General features: G+C 41.3%; 2 protein-coding genes and 4 non-coding genes across 6 annotated transcripts in view; 1 reads left to right on the top strand and 5 right to left on the bottom strand.

Annotated features, from left to right (window-relative positions):
* The window catches only part of LOC144213379 (uncharacterized), a 70763-nt gene extending 56026 nt beyond the window's left edge, over positions 1–14737 (bottom strand). Inside the window, exon 1 of the mRNA XM_077741811.1 lies at positions 14341–14737. Coding sequence (XP_077597937.1) covers positions 14341–14476 — 136 coding nt within the window. The 5' untranslated portion in view covers positions 14477–14737. The remainder of the gene's footprint in view (positions 1–14340) is intronic.
* Positions 2697–2769, bottom strand: trnaf-gaa (transfer RNA phenylalanine (anticodon GAA)). Its single transcript has one exon. It is a non-coding gene; the product is annotated as a tRNA-Phe (tRNA).
* trnae-uuc (transfer RNA glutamic acid (anticodon UUC)) lies at positions 5660–5731 on the bottom strand. The gene has a single exon. It is a non-coding gene; the product is annotated as a tRNA-Glu (tRNA).
* On the bottom strand, positions 8696–12898 carry LOC144213922 (uncharacterized). The gene is made up of 3 exons (XM_077742650.1): positions 12866–12898; positions 12548–12614; positions 8696–11822 (listed from the first exon to the last, which is right to left on the bottom strand). The coding sequence occupies exons 1-3, from the start codon at positions 12896–12898 to the stop codon at positions 9766–9768; spliced, it is 2157 nt and encodes a 718-aa protein (XP_077598776.1). The 3' UTR covers positions 8696–9765.
* Positions 14738–15119: 382 nt separating the features above from the next.
* trnal-uag (transfer RNA leucine (anticodon UAG)) lies at positions 15120–15201 on the top strand. Its single transcript has one exon. It is a non-coding gene; the product is annotated as a tRNA-Leu (tRNA).
* A 3826-nt stretch (positions 15202–19027) lies between these two features.
* trnaf-gaa (transfer RNA phenylalanine (anticodon GAA)) lies at positions 19028–19100 on the bottom strand. Its single transcript has one exon. It is a non-coding gene; the product is annotated as a tRNA-Phe (tRNA).
* Between the last annotated feature and the right edge of the window lie 235 nt (positions 19101–19335).

Below are 19335 nucleotides of genomic sequence, written 5' to 3'. Positions count from 1 at the left end.
TACACGCGCCCCCCCAGGTATCGCACCACGCCCCCCCCCCCAGGGGGGTGCGCCCCACTATTTGAGAAGCACTGCTCTAGAGCAAGGTGCCAAACCACACAAAATGATGCAGCAGGCATGGACTGCCTCTTTGACACCTGTGTTCTAGAGAGACCGTGCCCATTCGGCGTTCGAACCCACGACTTTGGCATTTTCAGCACTATGCTCTGCTAAATGAGATGAACAGCAATGTGCTGGCATTGGCCCGGGTGCGACTGTCGGGCTAGTCGGCACAGAGATGCGGGGACGGACGGGCGAGGTCGAGCGGAGAGCTTGAACGGGTGAGGTCGAGCAGGGAGTGGCGAGTGGGGATTGAATGTCCTTGTAATAGGGGAACGAAACTTTTAGGTCTCCCGGGCTGCACTGGCATCTGCCCCCACCTTCAGAGCCAACTCACCGCCAGTTTGTGATTGGTTGAGAGCTCTGTCTCTCTCTTTACCCGAGTATCCAAGACATGCGGGTGTCCTGGTGCCAAATGCACATACGGACACCCTTATGCTTGAACATGGTGCTCGTTTGTCAATCCACTACGAGCGCAGAACTTTAACAATAGAACACCACTCGGGTTTCGATCAGGGGGGGGGGGGGGCGTTCTTCCCAATCACTCCCTCCAGGTCTCACAGCAACATTGAAGTCCCCTAGCAGAACAAGTGAGTCCCCCCAAGGACTCCAAAAGGAGTAGGTACTCGGAACTGCTGTTTTGTGCATGCACACAAACAACAATCAGGTGCCGTCCCCCCACCCGAAGATGGAGGGGTGCGACCCTTTCGTCCCGCGGGCAACTCCAGAGCCAAACTATGTCAAGCCGGTATTCTTTCCTAACTGCGTCCGGGCGAGGGAAGATTTCATCCAATAATGTTGCCCATCATAAGAGGTCCTTTAAGCCATTCTTCGTCTGATCCCTCACATCAGACCAGTTGGCCATGGGTAAGCCTACCAGGGCTACACGGCCCCGGAAAACACTGCTCCAAGGATCACTGGGGCTGATTAACCCCACCACCGGGACACACAAACTTCACCACCACGATAAGTTAATGACTCATTTGTGCGGTATTATCAGCTTAAATTCAACATGGTATATTGTTTTGTAAATCCTGGCGGCGAATGTCTCGCACCGAGTTTTTCATTGGAATGGAAATTTTTAAATGCATGATGGATGACTCTGTGAATAGCAGGACTAACTCATGACAGACCCTGGCCGAGACCGAGGTTCTTGCGCTGGTGGTCCACAGGAGCTCCGTCAGCAGGTGAGAATACCCACGATTCCTCAGTATATATGCTTTGATTTGATATGTGAAGGTGGAAGAAGCAGAGCGGCGCAGCGGGAGCGTGCTGGGCCCATAACCCAGAGGTCAATGGGTCGAAACCATTCTCTGCTACTGACATCAGTTCTTGTTTTGTAGAAGCAAACTACCCCACTTCCAAGTGTTACCATTGGTGTGAAATAATGTTCTTGAAAATTATTGATTCTGCAAAAGTTACCTTTTCTCACTTCATATTCTTCTGATCAAAATTCCGATAGAAATTGATCGGGAATCAGACCTGATCGCATCATTTACGCAAGATCGGAATCTGACAAAAAACGAATCATTTTTCTGAAACACGTCCCGCAAATGCCTTGACATTTTGATGAAGGCGGAAGTAATACAGTAAAACATGGTCAGGCCTAAAAATCATTGTGAAAAAGGAACAGAAAATAGTCAAATAGGAAAATTCCTTTTTATTTCATTCCATTTTTCTTTTTGTCATCTATTTCAAATATTAACAACAAGTGTTTAATTGCATTCTAGTTCCATACACATATATGAGAGCATGTTCTCACCAAAAAGAAAATGCAGTATCAGTTAAAAAAAACAACTGAAAAAGACAGGTAAAAAAAGTGAAAACAATCGAAAATTACATCTAAATATGAGAAAAGAAATTCTTATTGTTGGGTTTATTCTGTAATACTATTATATATGTGTGTATTTAATCATTGTTGTATCAAATCATTCTTCAAATTGTCCAAAGAGAACTCGGGGTCGTAACTAGTCACCAAGTCCTCATTCCAAGGACTAGTTTCTGGACCTTTACCCTAGAATGCAGACCTAGAGCACTTAAGAAGATGCTGATGCAGCAGGATAGCTATCCGCTCAACCTTCGTGATTACTCGCATATTGTCGTAAATTTTCAACATTCTCTATCTGAGCCAATTTTGGCCATGGAGGTGACAAGAATCAAACTTGACTGCAAAACCACTCATGGCCTACAAGGAAGCCAATTTCAAACTGACTGCCTGCTGAATTAGAATTGGTTTGTAAAGTCCAATGTGTCGCCAAAAGCTAGAGTTGAACCAGGTACCGTTACATCCTCAGTCTAACACTCTCCCATCAAAGCTATTTTGCCTGAATATTATGATTAATAACCAACTTGGACTGCAAATCTACTCATGGCTTACTAGTACAATATTGAAACTGGAGCATTTACTGATATTGGTCTTGTTTAGAGAGTCCAATGGACTGACGGAGACCAAGGTCGATCAGGGGAATGCTCTCCATCATTTCTTATCTGAGCGAATTCAGACCATGTTGGTGACAAGAGTAAAACTTGACTGCAAAACAACTCATGGCTTACAAGGAAACAGTTGATGTAGGACACACTCGCCTAGTCCAATGTGCTGCCGAAACCCGGGGTTGAACCAGGGACCTTTAGATCTTCAGTCTAACGCTCTCCCAACTGAGCTATTTCGGCTGACTGATAAGGAAGGCGACCTACTTGGATCACAAAATGACTCATGGTGTGACATGCTAAAGTGACTAAGTTATTAATGATTAAATGTTGGGGATTACAGTAAAAGTTGGATTGAGGACAACAACTAATCACTGTGATTATTTCTCCCTGTGTTTCAAGCATAATGAAAATGCAGGGTGCAATATTCGTAGGCACCGCTGGGATTGCAGTTCAGATGACCACTGTGTCAAATTCTGAGCCAGTTAATTCCAAACATTACAAACCAGGAAGAAGGCAGTGAGGAGAGGTGCTGTTAAGAAATGGAAGTTGGCAGTTGAGTACTCGTCTTCTGAGGCCAAGCTCATCAGAGAGACAGTGAAGACGTGTCAGAAATTTCCGTGTTCAGCGGAGGTGTAAAGTGGTCAGTTTGGGACGACTGAGCATACTCAACTTTAGGGAGTGGTCCCCCTACCCTTTCGATTAAACGAACCTTTCCAGGCAGGTGATGCTCTCTTGTTGTGATGTAAGAGATCCACTTGGGAAACAGAAACTGGAAGCAACAAAAACACAGTAGAACACACCAGAAGCAACTTATCGCTTCCATACCATAACCAGATGCAAGCTTGGGATCAGGGGCATGGAACCGGAAAAGACAGATTTACAACACACTAGTCAGACGGAATGTTACCCAACAATTTTCCAGTCCTATTTTATTTGAGATAGGTAAAATTTTGGTGGGCTACTGATTTTGTCAAATTATTATTAATATTTTTATTTTGTTTTTCGCTGGCATCATGCTCTGTCATTATGAAAAAAAATTAAAATCAGACATAGGCATTGTCGTCATCATTGACTTGACAAAAAGCCTAGTAGTCATCATACCCTCAGCAGCGTATGACGAAATTGTATAGTGCTTCTCCACAAGTTCGTCTTCCCAGGCCAGACACATTTATGACATTTATTTATGACATATTCATACTTGTTAGCTCTCCCCCTTGAGCGCCATTTTCCGGCGACTACAAGTTGCCTCACCGATGCCAACAAGAATAAGATGGATCACTTACCTCTCAGTCTTTATACTTACCCTCCCTCAGTCATCCTGTGGAAGGTAAATCTACACCAAACGACCTTCCTGTTACTTCAATTCGACTTGACTTAATTTCATAGTAGGGATATGTGTAGTCGTCACGTCACGTGTTGCTGCAGGTTCAGAGACCTGAGGGCTGTTGGGAAGAAGCTGTCCTTGAGCCTGTTTGTCAGTGCTTTGTAGGACCTGTAGCGTCTGCCAGATGGAAGCAACTGGAACAGGCCGTGTCCAGGGTGGTATGGGTCTCCAACAATGGACCCGGCTCTTCTGAGGTATCGGAGGTTGGCATTGTCTTCTAGCGATGGCAGAGAGCAGCCGACGATCTTCTGGGCAGTGTTTATCACCCTCTGTATGGCTTTTTTGTCTGCTGCCGTGCTTCCGGTATACCACACTGTAATGCCGTAAGTCAGGATGCTCTCCACAGTGGCTCTGTAGAAGGTTGCCAGAAGCTTGGTGTCCAATTTGTCCCTTCTCAGTACCCTGAGAAAGTGGAGTCGTTTCTGGGCCTTCTTCACTAACACTGTGGTGTTTGTGGACCAGGAGAGCCTATCCGTGACGTGGACTCCCAGAAATTTGAAAGATTGGACCCTGTCTACACATACTCCGTTAATGAGGAGTGGGGCCAGGTCTGTGCTGCGCTTGCGAAAGTCCAAGATTATTTCTTTAGTCTTTGTGGTATTCAGTGTAAGATTGTTCGCCGAGCACCAAGAAGACAGTTTGTCGACCTCGTCTCTGTAAGCTGACTCATCCCCGCCTGAGATGAGTCCGATCACAGTGGTGTCATCGGCGAATTTGATGATAGAGTTTGACTGGTGGGCTGGTGTGCAGTCGTATGTGTACAGGGAGTACAGGAGAGGACTCAGTACACAGCCTTGTGGTGAGCCAGTGTTCAGTGTGATGGAGGAAGAGAGGTGTGGACCCATTCTGACAGTTTGTGGTCGACCAGTCAAGAAGTTCTTTATCCAGCAGCAGATTGAAGAGGATAGTCCAAGGTGGTAGACTTTGTCCTTCAGGATGTCCGGCTTGATGGTGTTGAAGGCTGAGCTATAGTCTATGAAAAGCATCCTCACATAGTTCCCCTGGTGCTTCAGGTGGCTCAGTGCTGTGTGAAGAGCCACGGCGATAGCATCCTCAGTGGACCTGTTTTCCCTATAAGCAAACTGGTGCGGGTCAACTGAGGGGGGGATTGTCTTTCTGATGTGTCGGGCCACCAACTTTCAAGGGTCATATGTATCGCTTTTTGTCAAATTGTGTTGTGTTTTGTTGTCATTCATTTGAAAAAGAAAAAAAAACTTGAGAACATAAAAAGGCATCTAGTTGGAAGTTTCCCATCGAGGGAGTCGAACCCAGGCTACCTAGGTGAACACCAGGAATCCTGAGCGCCAGACCATATGCGATATTTCATGGGGAAGCCAATCCAGATCATATGGAAGCATGAAGCTAGGATGATAGACTCAATAAATGACCACATCATTAGCAACAGAGATCTACTTGGCTAGAACCGGGAAAGGCTTATGGCAAACAATTGGAATTTTTATCCGGAAAGTATAGCGGTCCGATGTAAGAAAGTTTCCAACTGGGAGTTAAACCGGGGGCAGCCAGGTGAAAACCGGGAATCCTGACCACTAGACCAAAAGGGATATTCTATAGAAACCTGATCCAAATCAAGTAGAAGTATGAAGCTTTAATGATAGACTCATTACATTAACACATCATTAGAAACAGACATCTACTGGGTTAGAAGTGGGAAAGGCTTGTGGAAAACAATAGGGATTTGTTTCTGAAAATTATGGAAGTTCTCACTCCATCCACACAGTTTGAAGTTTCCCACACCGGGAGTCGAACCCGGGCCACCTGGGTGAAAACCAGGAATCCTGACCGCTAGACCATATGGGACACATCATGCAAAGCTGATCCAGATCAAGTAGAAGCATGCAGTTTGGATGATAGACTCATGAAATTACATTGGGACCTTGCTACTTCGCAGTTCCACCATGGCGGCTTCAGAGCTTTGCGTTTTTTTTTAATAAAAAATAAATAATGAAAAATATTAAATTAAAATTAGAAATTTCATTATTTTACAAAATTTGAAAATAAATATTCAATTAGAATTAATAATTGCATCATTTAACAAATTTTTAAAACACAAAGAATGCACGTACGCGCAAAACATCACGGGCATAAACACAAGCTGATTGGCCAGCTGAATACTCGCTGAAACACTTGACTCCTCATTGGCCCATTCAATATAGTAACCCAAGCTTCTGCCGATGCCCATTCTCAGTCCACGATTATCTCGTGCTATACAGTACGCTTCTCGCCAAGTTAAGTGTAAAAGTTTTGTGAAGCCCTTAGTGATGCCTCCCAAACGCTCTTTGTCCCTTGGTGCATCTAGTAACCCGAAGAAAAAGTGAAAGTCCAAAAGAGTTCAGCAATCGCATTGATGGCGTCATGGCTGTTTATAGGCGCATCTTCATCGACCAAAAAAAAACAACGTTCACATCTCCCAATAACGATGTTTCTTACGCGCAAAAAAACAGCAGAAGATCCTCTTGCATCCCTTACGCCACCTCCTATAGCCACTACGCCACCTCCTGCATCCATTACAACACCACCTGCTGCCACTATGCCGCCTCCTGCATCGTCTGCGGCGTCATCCGAGGAGCAGTAAAGCTCTTCATGCCCCTGCGCAGTCATTCATCGTTATTACATCATCGTACTGCACAGATCTTTTCATCAACTACGCTTAGAAGAACTTATTGTAAGAGGTAAGTTAAATGTTGCTTGATTGTTTAACACAAATCTCTCTCTCTCTCTCTCTCTCTACACCCATTTTCTATATGGTATGGTACAATTTTATTCATGTGCGGGTATTACTGTAATCTTAAACCCCCAGAAAGAAATTATAAATGTTAATTTGTTGCGCAAAACGACGAACTAATTGTGTTAGCTAATCGTAGTGTTTGCTTGTTTTTGAAAGCTGAATAACGATAATTGGTTGTTCGAAAGTAAATAGTTCAGTAGAACAGCGTTCTAGACCCTCAATTGTTATTGTAAACAGACAACATATTTTAGTTTTGATTGTTATAACATGAATTTCACTCTCTCTACCCGTATTCTTTATGGTGTACTGTAAACAGAGGGGGTATACTGTATACCTGTATACATTTTTTTAAGCATTTTTTGAAGGGGCGCCGCTACTTCGCGGATTTTCAGTTTTTGCGGGTGGCCAATAACCGCGATAACCGAGACTTCACTGTATATATGATCAATACTGTTTGTTGATGTAACAATGTCATTTGTTTTTGTGTGTGTTTGCAGTCAAGAAGGCGAGGCCAAGTATGACCAGGGAGTGGTTGGCCTTTAAGGGTCATATGGTCCTATTGTTAACTGCATGTGTCTTCACCCACAGAGAGAGGGTTCAAGTCCCCGGGTTAAGTTTTATTGATGTTTAGGTATTTTAGGTTGAGCACTTAGATTTAAAAAATAAGTTGAAGTCCCAAGCAGGCTTTTGTTATTTGTTTTGATGAATTTAATGTTTATTTGGGCCAAATGTGCATATGGCTTTTAAGGAGTAGAGTTGGATATTGCCTTTTTAGAAAATCTTTCATCATGCCTAAGAGTTAACAGGTTGACCTTTTCTGGAGAAAATATTTGAAATATGATTAATGTTAGTGAAATGTTCATTAGTTGTTTGTGATACATTTCATTTGAATATTACTCCATAAGTTTTAGGATTTTTTTTAGGTGATAAAATAACTCATTAAATAGCAATTCATTTACATTCCTTTTTGGTCCAGGCTTGCTTTTATTATGATATATTAGTTTTCTCAATGGTCTTCTATTCTTAACTCAAAGTACTAAAGTACATAAAATGAAGGACACAATAGTATTAGTTCTAATCATTGCTATTCCTAAGTAGTCATTTACAATATATTTTCAAAAAGTGGGAGCTTATATTTCTTATCAGCAATCATTGGCATGTTCAAAAAATGAAGTCAAATTTGTATAAGTGTCAATTAGGAAACTCACCTTTCACATTTGTAATTAATTGTGTTGAAAAGAGTTAAAACTAAATGAAAGTAAATGTTAAGTCATCCAATAGATACAACAGATGGAATTGTGAATGTCATTTCATGTAAAAATGCATGTGCAAGTGTGTTAACAATAAAATGATTCTGACCAGTACTAATATAGAGGATTTATGACTTGGAACAGCAATATGTTTTGTAATCTATTTGTATATTATGTAATGGTGAATGTGTATACTAATAAAGATTATGTGATTAAAATTTGGGGTGCTTTGTGTCATGTCGTGTGTTAACTAAATATCTCTAGGGGTGTACTTAGTCACGCAAAGGGTGGATGTTAAAGATATTTTATATTATTGTGGTGTTACAAAGATGTCCTAAGAGGGGTATTTAATAATAACTTATTTAAATGTCTATTCCTGGGTCAATCGGTTAGTATTCACAACAAAACTATTATATGTAATTCTCTGTTTGTTCTTAAGAAATAAGTATTCTAATAAGTGTGTGTCAAGCATGTCACATGGCTGACTACCTATCTAAGGATGGAATTATTCTATGAAAGGCTGGGTTTATCTAGTATAGTGGAGCTCAGCCTCTCGGTAAGTGATTAGTTTGTTAGTTCTAATGGGTATGTATCATGGTACAGACACTCCCCTACTTACGGACAAACTGTACAGATGAACATGTCTGCGAATTGGGTTTTTGTGGAAAAATGTTCACAAGTTCGATTTTGTATTGCGTGCCTTTTTCCGAGTAGTGTTTCTTCCCACCGCTAATACTGACACCTGGTGCTGTGAGAGCCTTCTTCTCTGCAGTGCGGAATTGCGCAAATATCCTTTTTCATTTTTATCATTAATATTTTGTGCATTCATTATTCAATTTGATTGGTGAAAAGCGAAAAGCATCTAGTAAGGGAAGTGCAAAGAAGAGGGAAGCCATTTCATTCGAAACAAAAACAAAAGTGGCAATAATAAGGAAGCTTGATGTGTGTGAGAAAGTGGTGAACGTTGCATGGGAATACAACATGAATCGTTCAGACGTCAGTACCATTTATGAACAATTTGAACAATTTCAACGTATAAACACTTTCAACTTATGAACAAGCGATCGGAACCTAATTCGTTCGTAAGTAGGGGAGCAGTACAGTAATACCTTGACATACAAGTGTTCCAACATACGGGACAAATTTCAGATATGAGCCTACCAGGTGGTTCCCAAATGAGTCAGTAGTAAATTAGAACAAATTTGATGGTTTTTTTTAGGATGGAAATGGCTTAATTTATATTTTGTTCATTTCTATGGGAAGACTTGACTTGAGATACGAGTCAATTGACATATTAGCTCAATCCCGCAATGAACTAGTATCTTAAGGTAATACTGTATTTGAAGTGTGGATTGTTATTACACATTAAAGAGTGTAAACTTTATTTTCAGAATGCAAAATTCAATTATACTTTGATTACAATGATCTTTCATACAGAATTTGATAAAGCAAGCAAAGCCTTCCTTGGCTATTGCTTGTCACAACACATTTTCATCTTTTAAGTCTATCCTTACGACTTAATCTCTGGCAAGAAGCTGAGCAGGAAAGGGGTTTCTGACCGATGTGGGCAATTATGTTTTTAAGATATTCCTGCCACAAATTGAGCAAAAATGTGCTTTTCTCCAGTGTGGGTTGTTGAGTCTTCTTTTTATGTTCCCTTATGTGAAAATGTTGGAACTTTAACAGCGCCTGGAAAATGTTTTTGAATTGTGTAGCTTTTTAATTGGGCTGTTGTAGCGCATCTGTGGTCACAGACTGAGCAGGAAAACATTGTTCTCCAGTGTGGGTTAATAAGTGTTCTTCTAAGCTTCTTTCGGGAAAATGTCCGACCACAAACTGAGCAGAAAAATGGCTTTTTACCTGTGTGTACTCATGTGCCTTTTTAAGTTTTGCTGGTGAGAAAATGATTTACTACAAACTGAACACGAAAATGGCTTTTCACCAGTGTGGGTTCTTAGGTGGGCTTTTAAGCTTTCCCTGTGTATGAATCGTCGACCACAAATTGAGCACGAAAATGTTTTTTCACCAGTGTGGGTTACTACGTGTCTTTTTAAGCTTGCCTTCTCTGTGAATCTTTGACCACAAACTGAACATGAAAATGGTTTTTCACCTGTGTGTGTTCTTGCATGGCTAATTAAGCTTCCCTTTTGTGTGAATCTTTCACCACAAACTGAACACGAAAATGGTTTTTCACCAGTGTGGGTTAGTACGTGTTTTTTTAAGCTTCCCTTCACTGTGAATCTTCGACCACAAACTGAACATGGAAATGGTTTTTCACCTGTGTGGGTTCTTATGTGCCTTTTTAAGTTTCCCTTATCTCTGAATCTTTGACTACAAACTGAACATGAAAATGTTTTTTCACCTGTGTGGGTTTTTGTGTGGGTTTTTAAGTTTCCTTTTGTAGAAAAGGCTTTACTGCAAACTGAACACAAAAATGTTTTTTCACCAGTGTGGGTTATTACGTGTCTATTTAAGCTTCCCTTCTGTGTGAATTTTTCACCACAAACTGAACACGAAAATGGTTTTTCACCAGTGTGGGTTATTACGTGTTGTTTTAAGCTTGCCTTCACTGTGAATCTTCGACCACAAACTGAACACGAAAATGGTTTTTCACCTGTGTGGGTTCTTTTGTGTCTTTCAAATTTATCCTTCCGTGCAAATGTCTGACCACAAACGGAACACGAAAATGTTTTTTCACCAGTGTGTGTTCTTGCATGACAAATTAAGTGTTCCTTCTGTGTGAATCTTTGACCACAAACTGAGCATGAAAATGGTTTGTCACCCGTGTGGCTCCTCATATGTTTTTTCAAAGAAGACTTTTTCCCAAAGGTTTTGCCACACTGAAAGCATTTACAGAGTTTGTCACCGCTGGGATTTTTCATATCTTCATCATCATAATCATCATCGTCATCATCGTCATCATCATCATCATCATTAAGCAACTTGTTGCCATCTGATAAAGGAGAAATTACATTTTCTGCTCGCCATCCTTCTGTTGAGATGCCGTTCAGAAGCTCCACCCCTCTGTTGGCCACGCCCAGATCGTCTTCACTCTTGAAAGATTCCCCAGTTGAACATTTGACACATTCGTTTTTGATTGGAGGTTCCTCTTCTCTTTTGCACTGTTGAGGGAACTCTGGCCTTTCCTCTTTTATTTGGGGCCATGCTGAGACGTTTGCAGGCTCCGCCCCTTCACTGGTCACGCCCAGATAATCCCTTTTCACGGACTCACCTGGTGAGCAGGTGAAATAATCTTCCTCCTTTTTGATTGGAAGTTGCTCTTCTCTCATTTGTTTTTGAGGGAACTCTTGCTCCTCTTGTTTAATTAGGGGCCATGTTTTGGTGTTTGCAGGCTCCGCTCCTCCCCTTGCCACACCCAGATCATCTTCACTCTTGAAAGATTCCCCAGTTGAACATTTGACACATTCATTTTTGATTGGAGGTTGGTCTTCTCTTTTGCACTGTTGAGGGAACTCTGGCCTCTCCTCTTCAATTTGGGGCGATGCTGAGGCGTTTGCAGGCTCCGCCCCTCTGCTGGCCACGCCAAGAACATCTTTCCTCTTCACAAACTCACCAAGTGTCCAGGTGAAATGATCTTGCTCCCTTTTGATTGGGAGTTGCTCTTCTCCTATTTGTTTTTGAGGGAACTCTTGCTCCTCTTGTTTAATTGGGGGCCCTTTTTTGGTGTTTGCAGGCTCCGCCCCTCCACTGGCCACACCCAGAACATCTTTCTTCTTCAGTAACTCACCAAGTGAACAGGTGAAATCATCTTCCTCCCTTTTGATTGGAAGTTGCTCGTCTCCCATTTGTTGCTGAGAGAACTGTAGCTCCTCCTCTTTGATTTGGGGGAGCTCAAATTCCTCTTCAAGGCCAACAGACTCTTGCCCATCAGCACCAAGATCATTTCTGAAATCTGCAAGGACACAAAGATAATTGATTAACCATTTTCTAATTGTAGAATGACTGAATTTCCTGTTCACAGAAATGAAACCAAACGGAAGAGGGCACCATACATTCATTTTGTCTCAATGCAGTACTTACTACTGTATTATTCTCTTCAACAGCAACACGAGTTGAAAACTGTTTATAGGTGCATTTTTCAAAGTAAGGGACTATTGGTCATTAAAGTTTCTTCACTGGTGATGTATCTCCTTAGAATTAGTCAAATCTTTTTGGAGCCCTTTCATTGTAAACATTCTCTTTTATGTTTTAGATCTTAATTTAATAAAAATGCTTTCACCAAAGGGGACACATTAAAAAGCATTGACTTTTATTAAGTAGCAGGTCTGTTATTATTTGGAGGATTAATGAGATTGAAATAGAGGTAAAGTCTGATTGGACACTCAATTTCCCTTAGGTACGAGTGTGAGCGTGAATGGTTGTTTTTCTCCTCGTGCTCTGTGATTGGCTGGCCACCGATTCAAGGTGTCCCTCGCCTCTGGCCTGAAGGCAGCCGGGATAGGCTCATGCACCCCCATAACAAGATTTAGCATATCAGAAAATGAATGAATGAAGGGATCAAAAACAGTGGGAGAAGCCCAACGTAGCCTCAGCAGCAAATCTCGACTGGTTAGATGGTGCATTTCCAGGCAATTTTCTGGCACTTGGCTGACAGATTCAAGTATTCCGCCTTCTTGCCTTTGAAGGTGGTGTCGATCCCCTCCTCTGATGGTACGGGTAGTTCTATGAAGTGAAGCGCTTTTGCCTTAGAGGACCATACCTCAATGTCTGTGTGGATTGATGCAGTGAATATCTCTAAGGATAGTTCATATTCTATTTATTTATAAGCTGCATTTGAATTTTAGCATTAAATGTAGAACTACTTTCGCAGGCCGCACCACGGAGTGGTAGTGGGCCAGGTTTGGCCTTCGGGCCGCAACTTTGAGATCATTGTTTGATCGCTGCTCTCGTTGTTTAGTTCATCTTTATTTTTTTCCAAGATGGCGCCTTTCACACCGGCTGCCGGTGGAGGTACCTCTGCCCACTCATGTCTTTCAGGTTTTACAGCCCTTCTATCTTTTTTCATGACATTTTAATATTTCTTAATACATTCCTTTTTACTTTAATGTTTTTACAACTTTCCTTGTTATGTTAGCCTGGCTTCTTTCTGCTACTTATTTTTTGGAACCATTCAGCCATGCCTACGCTCTCATTCACATGGGACTAGCTGTTACAATACACAGCAAAAGGAGCAACACTTCAATACCGGTGGATATTCGGCGCAGGACAAAAGTGGCGGGAGAAGAAGCAACACCTCTGACCAATCATTCCATCATGGGCTTCATAATTACCAGGCCAGAAACGGAGTCGAGGAGTTCTACTCTCCTACTCTTGTCTTCAGCTCCACACTTCTGAGGAACTGTGTGGATAAGCTTGGAAGAGTGACTCTGCATATTCTCTACCTCGGTCACAGGTTGCAAAAGTTCCCCATCTTGTGGAAGACTTCCTGTGTGTTGTTCCAAAAAAGACTGCGCTACAATGGTAAACAGCCTCTCATGTCATAGCCACCTGGCTTGATCGCATCTCGACATTTTGATCATATCGCGGGCGGACTATTCGATCTAAATTTTCATCGTACGAGCATGTCGTAGGTTGAGGTACCACTGTACAAGAATATTTCATGTTCAGAACAATACATCATGGTGGGCAGTAATGTTTTATGTGAATACAAGGTTACTTTAAAGTTACAGAACACATACCTGTCAACCTCTGCCGATAACTGCCCTTATAAATGATTATGATTCCCCGTACAAACCCCCCAAAAAACGTACAAACACCGTACGACGTGTTTACGCGCGGTAACTCGTTATTTACTATGTGGCTCCTTCATGCTTGCTTCCATGATATTTACTCTATGTATATCTACGCATGTGCATGTCATCCTTTACCGATATTGCCGTACGCATCTCTAAAAAAATACATACAATTGAGGATAATTTTTGCTGGTATACCGTGACAATAGTAACGATCGATGACAGTAGCGTCGTTGGCTACCAGCCTACGAAACTATCTAGATTTTAGCCAAAACGGTCTCGTTGAGATGGGTTGTCATAAATATTGGCGATTTTTTTTTTGTATTTCCCCGTACAAAAGTCAATGTACGGCGTACATGATTTGAAATGGTAAGAAAACGTATAACATACGTATAAAACGTACAAATTGACAGGTATGAGAACAGTAATCTAAAGGAAGATGTTGCAGATTAAAGGCATGAATATTGAGCAGCTGGCGACATCTAGTGGTTTATCATTGTAGCACGTTCTTAGTTCTACTAATAATGCTAAGCGCTGTCATGCTTCGATTCATTCAATAAAGTCACGATCAGAAACAACATTGCCCACCCCGTTAAATATTTCATTATGAAATATTAATTGTGTAACATAAAGCATATATTGGTCTATTATCCAATAATGACTCTAAAGTGAACGTACCTTCGAGTTTGTGTAGAACAACTTTAACTTGCATCATTTTGCTAACAATAGAATGTTGATGACATGAGAGATCCTCTTGCACGCTATTAAGTTCCATCTGAAACTTTGCAGCAACCGGCGGCGTTCTCGCGGGCATTTTTCACACTTTTTGCCTTCGCTTGACGACGTACTGATGCAGACGACGTGTTCCTTTGTTAGCTGCCAGCTAGGCTAGGCTAAAGTACGACTCCCAAAACGGATTAAAGAAAAATGGACTGGCCTCCGATTCCACAAACTATTCGATGTCGAATATGTTGTCGAGGTTTAGTTTCATTTAAGTTCAATCAAATTGAGGAGGAACAAGAGGCGCACAAACAAAAAGTTAAAATCCTAGCCATGCAGAAATGAACACCCCACCTATTCTTCCTCTTTAGGTTTTACGGTTGTAGGCAGCCAACGGACTGTAGCGTTATCGCCCTCTACTGTCTCAGTACCTCACGCCAGGTTCTCAATTCAGATTTTTAACAGAGGGGTTGATAATGTTAAATTTGGTCTCCTAATGCCACAGCGTGAAGAGAGTAGTTTGAAGTCCATTTCGAGTTTAGCTAGCCGTGACACTAAATCGAAAAGCTACATTTTGAGAAAAAGTTAGGTAATTTTAAGGACATTTGCTTTAAATGATACATTGTGTTTGATCGTATTGCAAGTAACAAATAACACATTTCAATATTTAAATATAAGGGTATTTAAGGTTCATTTACAATTTACTGATGCCCAATCCCCCACTTCTTATCATTGAAGGTAGTGTGCCCGAGCGGTCCAAGGCGCTGGATTTAGGCTCCAGTCTCTCAGGAGGCGTGGGTTTAAATCCCACCACTGCCAGTGATTCATCCACTGTACATGTTAATTTTGTTCTTAGTGCTTATGGCTCTTCAATAACCAGGAAGACAAAATGTGAAACCATTGGTGAGGGAGCTGAGTCCCAAACACACTAATAGGAGTATCGTGTTTGCACACCACTGTGCCACTGACGGTGCATCAAGCTTTGCGTTAATCATAATGATTTTTTTTATGGGACTCCTTTTCGCAAATATGTGGTTCTGTGTGTCTTGTTCGCCAGCCTTGCAATATCTTATGAGGGTAGTTTTTACTATTTTCCTGGGCCACACATAATGATGCGGCGGGCCAGATTTGGCCCCCGGACTGTCACTTTGACACATGTGGGTTAAATGCTTCAATATGAAAACACACATCTGGAAGAAGTGCGACCAGGGGGAATATAAATGAAAGGAAGCTAACAGACAATGTGGAATTATTTAATAGAAATTACAATTATTTGTGGACAAAATATAATTAACATCAGCCTGTGTTTCAGATATTTCTTAGGCCAGCAGAGAAGGCCTTGAAGGCCCTGGCGGCACACCACTGATATTGGGACAAATATTCGATTCATTGCCTAAAAAGAGGGGCTTTGCAAATAGCTGGGTCATGAAGTGGGTCTCATATTAAAATGTGTATTTTGCCTGTTTCTAGTCATGACTCAATGAGTCTCAAGCTTCTCCTTAGTAGAGCTCTGTCCTATAGCCAGATGTGTCCTTGAACACTTGCAACATTGTCATTATCTTCTATTTGCCAGTTCATAACAAATGGCTTATCCTTGAAGACTAGCAACATTGTCGTTATCTTCTATTTGCCGGTTCATAATAAATTGCTTACTGTATGAAGTAGGGGAAAATCCCATTCCTGTTCAGTTTCGTTACCACCCTCTTGAGAGAATAAAGGTGAATGAATGAAAGTTGTCTGTCTCGGCGCATTTGTGGATGCCAGCATTGCGTGTGGTTCACCTGTGCCCAGAATATTTTGCAATCAAACCTTTGAAGTCACTGTTCATCGTCTCCAGCCTGTATTTGGACACTCAACATCTTCCACATCCGAAATTAATTGAACCCGAGAAGGAAGACAGAGTGCTCTTCCTCCAACAGTCATTCACCATCAGTGCAAAGATAGTGCTACAGTAGCCTACTAGGGTGCTAGTTGCCATACATTAAGTAGTAGGTGGGTGGTATTTTCCCTAGCAGAATTAAAAAGAATCAGTTTGTGGATCATTAAAAAAATAACTCTTCTCTGATAAGTCTGGATTATTTTTTCGTCGCGAGTATATTGTTAAACAAAATTAAAGGAGGTACATTTGCGATTCTATTTGTATAATTATTGTCTTAATATTCATTAACAAAATTCCTCTCAACATATTGTTGTGCATTCGAACAACTCATAAATAACCTAACTATAATAAACAAAACGAATTAAATCAAAGAAAAAATGTGTTTGAATGCAAAGTGATAGCTGACATTATAATAAATGCACTCAAGCACAATTTCCCACTGTTTAAAACTGATTTTTTGATTGAGGTAAAGTTTTGTGTTTGGGCCATGTTTTGGGTGGCACATCTATGGCTTTATAGTTTATCAAAAGTGTGCTTCAAAGAGAAATAACACATTTTTAATTTAGACAGCACAGTATCCATACATCCACTATTGGCCATGGTGAAAGTTTTTTTCAATACAAAAAGCATCCTATTGTGTCTTTGTAACCTTATTCAGTGAGTTCACTATAAGTATTTGAACATCCAGCAAAATTGCAAATTCTCCCACTTAAAAATTATGATGTTCTGACATTTTCATCGTAGGTACAGGTCCCCCTTAAAAAGAAAAATCCAGAAATCACATGGTTGAAAATTGTTTGAAATGTATCATGTTGATCTAGCGCAGACATGGGCAAACTACGGCCCGCGGGCCGTATACGGCCCGTTAGACAATTTAATCCGGCCCGCCGAGCTTGTCCAATAAATAAAATAATAATGCTTCATAAATCATTCATTACATCTTGTCCATGCAATACCGTGTTTCACCTATAAATGGCGCGCTGACATTTAGGCCTTTGTTGAGTCGCGCCTTTCTCTTTATTTATCCCTCTTTAATTTTCTCATTGTCATTTGAGTCCTTCTGTAAAAATGAGCGGACCAAAGAAAAGGAAAGTGGACAGTGAGTGTCGTGTATTTAATAAAGAGTGGACAACGAAATATTTCTTCACTGAAGTCCGATCAACCGCTGTATGTCTGATATGCCAAGAAACTATTGCTGTTTTCAAAGAGTACAATATCAGCCGTCACTTTGCCACGAAGCATGCAAACTACGCTAGCAAGCAGTCAACACAACAACGAGCGGCTACTGCTCAGAGATTGGTGGCTAATTTGCAGAGTCAGCAGATTTTTTTTCACCAGCAAACTGCAATTCAAGAGGCAAGCACAAAGACAAGCTTTTTGCTGGCCTTCAAACTGGCAAAGGCTAGCAAGCCTTTCTCCGAAGGCGAGTTTTTGAAAGAATGCATGATAGAGACAGCTGGTGTTTTGTGTCCGGAGAGCAAAGGCAAGTTCGAAAAAATCAGCTTATCACGCAGGACAATAACTCGCCGTGTGGAACTCATTGATGAAGATATAGTGAGCGAGTTAAACAAAAAAGCGGCAACCTTTGAGTTATTTTCATTAGCGCTTGATGAAAGTACGGACATTAAAGACACTGCTCAGCAGAAAGGGCGCATCTTTTAATTACGCACTGCAGCGGGACAGAAAGGATTGAGGTTAGTCGCCTATGTTGTTGGGTAGTAATGTTTTGAATGTTGAAAGTTATATTCATCAAGATTTCAATAAATTTTGATATTTGTTTTACTTGGTGCCTTCAATTGAATTGTATTAAAAACAGATGCAATCTCCAGGGTTGATAGATCACAGTTTTCTATTCTAATCTATTTGGCCTACTATTTCTCTTGTACATTTGGAAAATGCAGTCCTCAATGTTAGTGAAACGTGTTGAACATTTATTTGCATGTGCTTGCTGTACTATGAGGTTTGGATACTACAAGCAACGCTTTATTATATTTGGCCCAGCAGTCAATGTACTGCTGTGGCCCCTTGTTCAAATTTTATAACCCATAGTGGCCCGCAAGTCAAAAAGTTTGCCCATCCCTGCACTAGACCAACATGCCATGAGTGCATTGATGAACCTAACACATCCCCAGTGGGGAATCTGGGAGCTCCACCCCCTTTTGCTGCCCGATCAGCAATATTCATTCCAGAATGAACCAGGTAATTAATGCATTAGATTCGCTTGCGACACATCTACAAATAGAAATTTGTTTTGGAAGGTAAAGTGCCGCCGTTCATCGTCCCAGTCAGTCAGCATGAGCGACTGCCATGGGAGTGGCTGTGATTAACTATCTGTTTGCCAATAATGCAATAACGGAAAAGTTGTGACACATTGAAACACACACCCACTCTAGTATTTTAACCGTTTGTAAAAAAAAAAAAAACGACCCATGGTTTTGCAAAGGTTGAACAAGGTACTGTTAGACAAACAGTTTAACGCTTTCCCAACTAAGTTACTTCAGCCAACTGATAGCAACAACCAACTCGGACTAGAAATTGACTCATGGCTTACTAGTACAATATTCCAATTGCAGCATTAACTGATATTGGTCTGGTTTAGAGAGTCCAATAGACTGACGAAGCCCAAGGCCGATTCAGGGAATGCTCTTCAACTATCTGAGCCAATTTGAGTCAAACTTAACTGTAAAATGAGCCATGGCTTACAAGGAAACAGCTTTCAAACAAACTGCCAGCTGATTGCGGGCGGGTTTGCAAAGTGCAATGAAGTGCCGAAACCCGGTTTTGAACCAGGGACCTCTAGATCTTCAGTCTAACACTCTCCCACCTGAGCTACTTCAGCTGATTGAGAAAGATGATAACCAACATGGACTTTAAATCTACTCATGGCTAACTAGTGAAATATTGCAATTAGAGCATCAACTGATATTGGTCTGGTTTAGAGAGTCCAATAAACTGCCAAAGCCCAAGGTCGATTCAGGGAACACTCTCCAACATTCCCTATCCTAGCCAATTCGGGTCATGTTGGTGACAAGAGTCAAACTTGACTGCAAAATGACTCATGGCTTACAAGGAAC

This window comes from Stigmatopora nigra, chromosome 20 (assembly GCF_051989575.1).
Source record: "Stigmatopora nigra isolate UIUO_SnigA chromosome 20, RoL_Snig_1.1, whole genome shotgun sequence".
In the NCBI taxonomy this organism is placed as follows: Eukaryota; Metazoa; Chordata; class Actinopteri; order Syngnathiformes; family Syngnathidae; genus Stigmatopora; species Stigmatopora nigra.
The sequence above is the reverse complement of the archived record's forward strand: the minus strand, read 5'-3'. Positions and strand labels throughout refer to the sequence as shown.